At 34.6% G+C, this 6,695-nt stretch overlaps 1 protein-coding gene across 1 annotated transcript; it reads right to left on the bottom strand.

Moving 5' to 3' along the window:
- Nucleotides 1-473: 473 nt before the first annotated feature.
- On the bottom strand, nt 474-3,036 carry LOC140861431 (uncharacterized). Its single transcript, XM_073264449.1, has 4 exons — nt 2,493-3,036; nt 1,980-2,068; nt 1,302-1,531; nt 474-996 (listed from the first exon to the last, which is right to left on the bottom strand). The coding sequence occupies exons 1-4, from the start codon at nt 3,034-3,036 to the stop codon at nt 474-476; spliced, it is 1,386 nt and encodes a 461-aa protein (XP_073120550.1).
- Nucleotides 3,037-6,695: the final 3,659 nt, after the last annotated feature.

The raw sequence follows: 6,695 nt of genomic DNA, 5'->3' as shown, positions 1-6,695 counted from the left end.
AGTAATACTTGCCTAAAGTCGCCATCAAAAATCATAGTCTTTCCCCTAAATGGAAATTTGTTATCCATTATATCTTGGAAAGTTTTATTGACAGCTTCAAAATCATAACAATTTTCCATTGGAGCCTCATCTCATACCATAGTTATTGCATGTCTGATTAACTCAACAATATCTAACTGTTTGTTAATCTTGTAGAGTGTTGATGTCGTCGGTCTTAGTGGGATTTGCAGGCGTGAATGTGCAGTCCTACCACCGGGTAACAATGTTGCAGCAATTCCAGAAGTTGCTATTACAATTGCAATTTTGCCATTTTTACGTTAGTGTGCTAGATTTGATCGATAAAAAAAAGTTTTACCAGTCCTACTTGGACCATCAATGAAGAAAATGTTTGAGTGATTGCACATAATGCTTTCCATTATAGTATCAAAATCCATATTTTGATGCGCATTTAAATGTTCAATAGATCTCGCATTTTATTCAGGTATTTCAATCGAGAGCTCATCCTCAATTATTCTTGGAAGTGGGGAATATCCTAAAAAGTCTGTACTTATTGTTGGCAAATCAAAGTAATCCAATTTCTTTTTATATTGATGCAGCAATCGTTGTATCTCAAGAAGTAATTTATTTGTGATGAATAAACTACTTTTTGAAATAGATCTACCATAATATTTAGACATATATAGGTTAAACTCATCCCAAAGTTCTCTAACTCCTGTTGGCTGGAAAAACACCAATATGGACACAAACAACCTTCTTAGTGAAGATGACATGTTAGAAGAGCATGCTGCTTGCAAGCATTGATGAATATAATCATCCTTTTGTAGTAGATCCCTCATTTCAGCTGCCTCTTTGAATGTTGTGTATGTAATCCCATTTACTTTCCTCAGTTCCTCAAAAGAACTTGGCCCTTTAACATGGTTTAAAAGTATGCGGAGGTAAAACCTGTCGCCTTCAGATGGTGAAATAACATATATCCTTCCTACCACTTTATTTTGGCTTCATCAATGAATCCAATTTTTTCCAGATTGTATCCATGCATAATATTGTGGAAAATCCCGATATAAGTACTTCTCAACCATGGAAGGATTAGAATTCATTTTGAAAAATTCAGTAAGCATAGTCTTTGAATTGTCACCATCTGCAAGTATATGGCCTAATGATTGCTCTGGATTAAAATGGAATAATTTTTCATTTGGTAAATGTATTTGCAACCAAATAACTGAAGGATACATCCTAATGAAATCAAAAGAATAAATTCTCTAGAGTGCTTCAGGAGCACGATCCATCTTCCATCCACATACTGTTGGATTTCATCACAATTCTGTCTATTACGTAACTCTAACGCGACACAAGCAGGTCCTTTGTGAATGTATTTGTATATGTATTTGACACATTTAATACCCCCACATACTTCTACATTGATATGAAAATCATATTTCAAAAGAATCCATGGATTATAAGAGACAACCCAACCATTGTCAATGATGACTTGATCATTGTTGTTAGATATTACTCGTTTATCTTCACGTCTCTGATACAAAGGATATGAGTCATTACCTCGAGAAGTATATGTGACAAATGGTTTCGGGAAGTTTTTTTTGCACTTACCATCTTTCATATATGGACTATGAGAATTGATCAAAACACACGGTCCATGTATCATATAGTGTATAACTGATTCATATAGCATGCACAATTGAGCCAAAGTCATTTGGAGTATGTAAATTATCAATGTTGTAAAATATAACCAACATGTGCACATGAGGTAGTCCCTCTCTTTTGATATTCGATGACATATGAGTAAGACCTCTATTCACCACGTCTTTCTTAAATTCTTCGAATTTTATTTTGAATATCCTTATAATCAAATCTGGATGATCTTGGGGAGATTGTACAGGAAGTAGTTTCTTTTTTATTTCAAGCCAATTAAGATTGCATGCCATTGTCAGCATTAAATCTGGCTAATCATATGTTTGTACCAAAGTCATTGCATCTTGGTATTGTTGATACATATCACGTGGGCTTTCAGCGAATGTTGATGGGAGTACTATTCTGTGACCAACATTTCCTGTATAATGTATTTGTTATAACACAGGAAATAAATAAATTTTAAAAAAGATATTAGTTTGAAATTAGTTTACTATACCTGCGTTGTTCCCCCCACCCCCCCCCCCCATCTAAAAAATCTTGTAGCCCTTGATAAAGGTCAGCACGAATGTTGTGTTGAATTGTACGGATCCACCTTAGTCTATGTGTTTCAATCTTTACGTAGCTATCAACTATGTATTGTTGTAAGAGCCGACCTCCGCGAAGTATTAATGATGGAAATTTTTTTGTGTCTCTAGTATAAAAGCATAGTTTTCAAAACTTTAGTGATATACCAAAATTTAATGTTACTAAAAAAATAATTTGTTGAGTAAACGTAGGATGTTATGTTATTATGCTAACCTGAAGCATGTATGCGTAGTAGTTTAAGCATGTAACTTGGGTACCATCATTGTTTCTGCTGTTTGTGTCCCAACCATATGTACCATATGGCAATAGGAAAGGATATTGTAAGGGATCGTAATAACCAACGATATCTTGGATATTCATAAGATTGACATCAATTCCTTGTATAATAATGTCATGACTACTCAAGTTATACGAAAATTCATTGTCAACGATAACAGCTGCAACCTTAGATGTCGTCGGTAAATTGTATTGACGTTGATTAGGTTTTTGTTCCTTTATGATAAGCTTGCAGGTAGGTATGTCTTCACATATGCCAATTTGCCTAAATACATGCACGAATGGATTGTATAGATCCAGGATATTTTGTATTTTTATGAGCAGTTCTCGTCTTAGTCCTTGATTTTCATCAAGTCTATTATCTATTTCATGATCTGTGTTTACAATCCACATCTGCATGTACCTTGGCCTAGAATTTTCATTTGGTAGAAGACTTCGGATCGAGTGATATATTGACCAATGGAGACGAAATGTATAAATTCCATTTGCACCGGTTGCCAAAGATTCATCTATACTGACTCCCATCGATGTGAAAGAGAAAACATGATTATAAGCTCTAATATGCTACATGAAATGCCTACTCTTTAAATTGTTCTAAGCATATAGCTCTTGCAATTGAATTGGAGATTGTATAAGATCTAATTTGGTACGCCCATTTCTACAACATATATAGTTGATATGTTTCACCATGGAACAACAAAGCTTGACAATATGGAGAATGTGTTGGATTGGACAAATGCCATTGATCATTATGTTGACTCTCATGGGCATGTCTTGCCAAATTATGGTATTAACGTGGACGCGATCCTCGTCGTTCGTCAACAATTATGTTGTTTTCACTATTTCTTGTTCCTGTAGTTATATGTAGCTGAATCAACTAAAAATTTATACATACATGATGTGATGCAAATTAATGTAAAAAATAAATATATATAGAACCAAGTATTTAAGTTTAAGCATTTAACACACGCAACGTGTGTACCCCGGTCGCTAGTATATACTATATGTATTATGACCAGTAAATTGACTAAATAGGATTTAGAGTGATGATAAATAATTGATAATTTGTTTTATTTTGTGTTTATGATTAGATTGATATTTAAATTGAATTGCGATTGTTTGAAAAAAATTATGATTGATATTTTGTCGTTGTTTTTATTATTTTCACTCCACATTTTGTCATGGACATTCAATTTATCCAATTGGTTTTACTTTGAGTAAATCCATTCATAATTTCAATTTCTAAATTAAAATATAATTTATCTTGTTAATAAATGTCATTAAATATAAGAAAATACACAACTCCAATTTTGAAAACTAATTTTTATAATTATTTTTGTAGTTTTTTTTTATTTTTTATAAACGAGTGATATTTCATTCGTATTTTTCTATTTTATTCAATATTTATAAAAGAATAATATTTTATTCTTATATATTGTTATTTATTATTCAATATAATTATAAAGATATTAAATAGTTATAATATATGTATATATGTATGTTATAAAATATTATCATGTTATAAAAAGATCAAAGTATTGTATTAAATTATATATATTAGACTTTATTTGTTTTACACACGCATTGCGTGTGGTTCGGCCGCTAGTATTATGTTTATTGTTCCATTATGCAATTATTTAATTATTGAAAAAATAATCTAAATTTTTTAGAATCAAAATAATGATTAATGAGATAAGAAAATCAATTTGTAGATTACAGTTTATTTAATCGTTAAGGACTAATTATGTATTATGTAGATATCAGTTTATTTAATCATTAAAGACTAATTTGATTTAATAAGAGTTTTATGCAGTTTTGATTTAGTTTGAGATATAAATAAAAATATTAAAAATTTAAAATTAAATTGAAACCCTAAACCCTAAACCCCAGCGTCGGTAAGGGGGAAGGGTTTAGGGTTTAGGGTTTAGGACGATAGATAGGGTCCTGTCATCATGGGGAGTGGATGGGGTTGGATGAAGCCGGGATCCGCGGGCATCAATACATCGATTCTACCACTGCTTTTGGTGCTTCTATCGCCATTTTATGACTATCGACGATGGGATTTCGAGCATTACAGTGATCTCTGGCGGCCATATAATGGCCTCATGGGAGAATATATAACCCCTTCATGCTATGAAGTAAAAGCGGAGAGAAACCTTAATCTGATGGCTTGCACGCCTGTGCTTTTTCACTTCGGCATAATGGTAAAATATCTCATTCCCTCCTTTTTAAAAAAAAACAGTCATTCACAACCACTGATGAAGGATTCCTTGAAAAGTTAAGGATTTGCAATCTTTTTTAGAAATCGAATGGATTCGGTCTTATACATACGCAAGGAAGGTAATCAAAAAAGAAAGAAGATGAGTTCTTCTTTCTTTTATCACTTAGGAGCCTAGTTCTAGGGTTGGGTTGGCTACCAACATAGATCGTTAGACCTAAGTTTACACGGGTCTCCATCGTTTAACACAGACCCACGAGCTGCCGTTGCCTCCGGGGCTTTTGCCTCTTCTAGTCTTTCTCACTAGATCCCGCTCGAATCATTCCAGCCTTTCATAGAAAAAGGATTGATCGAAAGGATGAGAAAGGTGATCTGCTAGTTCATCTTTCTCTTGTTGGAGAACGCGGCGATCAGATCAATCAGGATTGATACCCGGTGCAGCGGAAGTTTAAAAATTATTATATGGAACGATTCTATAATGGGTATCAACCTTACGATTAAATTGTGTGTGTAAAAATTAAATAACGATTATAAAATTTTTACCTCCAATCTCGAATCGAGATTTTGGACACCAACAGATTTCTCTGCTCTTGTTGTATATCCCTGGAACTGATGGACGAACTGTTCTTCAATCAGGTCCATGAACGGATATTTAATCCCTCTGATAGATTGCACTAGAAAATCTATCAGAAGTTTCTACGAAGAGATTAACGAATTTGATCCGTTAAACCAGACTGCAATTCAAAATTCACAGACTGGATTTTCCGAGCAGAAGGGAGAAGGGGGGCGGCCACTACTGAGAGAAAAATAGGGTTTTTTTCGAAAATTGTGACCTGTTGTATGTAATTTCTGTACTGCAATAACTTATTTATAATGTAGGCCACTAACAGCTTAGGGCCCATTAGTCATAAGTTCAAGCCCGACAAGCAAAGCCCGCATGTTCAGAAATTAATATAAAATTCATCGTGACTCCGATTGATAAACCGATTTCACCAATGTGCACAAAAACCATTTCTGCACCTTTTAAAGTCAAGATAAATTTTTCTGAATCCGAATTCTGTGATTTCCAAAAATGCCCATCCCTATGTCATTTTAGGAAATCTTACTCCTCTACTCATAATTAAGAAGTCCAACTTCTTTGTTCATTAAATTTAACTCTTTAAATTTAACTATCTCAACGGGGATTAAAAATCCATTACACTGTGTGACCCTCAATGGTTCAGGGATACAGCTAGCCGTGGGCTCACAACTCCTTGTGACACGGAACAACAATTTCCGACTTGCCCATCGAATCATGGTATGAGCGCCTAGCAACATCGCCCCATGATTCCCTAGGTATCACTGATAGTGCCTGCAAGAACCAATAGATTTTGGTTAGCGTACAGTACGGTCCCTTCATCCATATATCCCGATCAAATCAACAACCATTGGTAAATCGAGAGTCGTTCGAGATTCGATAACTATGCAATACATCTTAAAGATCAAATAGTGACATCGCATGTGCTACTAAGAAACCATTTCTTAAAACACATTATGTACTCTGGCCAGAGATTTGTCACACTAATATCTCCTCAGATCGCATAGGATATCCACACTCGCAAGTATGTGGTGAATCCTTGACAACAAAGCATCGACTCCTATATGTGTTGTAACTGTACCCAATCCCGACACCTGATGACCCCAATAGAGTCGGTAAATGAGTCAAAGCACAGTACTAGCATATAGAGTCTCAATGATGTTTCAAGTAGTAAGGACTAATGGTGTACAACCAAAACCGCGGACTTTATCCACTCGATAAGTGATAACCACTTGGAAAGTCCGGATAGGGTAGTTCGATCATTCATCGTATGAATATCCATTTGCATGCTTCGAACATCTCTATGTTCCTTACCAATGAAACGTGGTACTCTGCATCGCAAATGCTAGTCTCAAACTCGAGCGATCCTTATCCTTATTATCGGACTGC

Source organism: Henckelia pumila, chromosome 4, assembly GCF_033568475.1.
Source record: "Henckelia pumila isolate YLH828 chromosome 4, ASM3356847v2, whole genome shotgun sequence".
NCBI lineage: Eukaryota > Viridiplantae > Streptophyta > Magnoliopsida > Lamiales > Gesneriaceae > Henckelia > Henckelia pumila.
The sequence above is the reverse complement of the archived record's forward strand: the minus strand, read 5'-3'. Positions and strand labels throughout refer to the sequence as shown.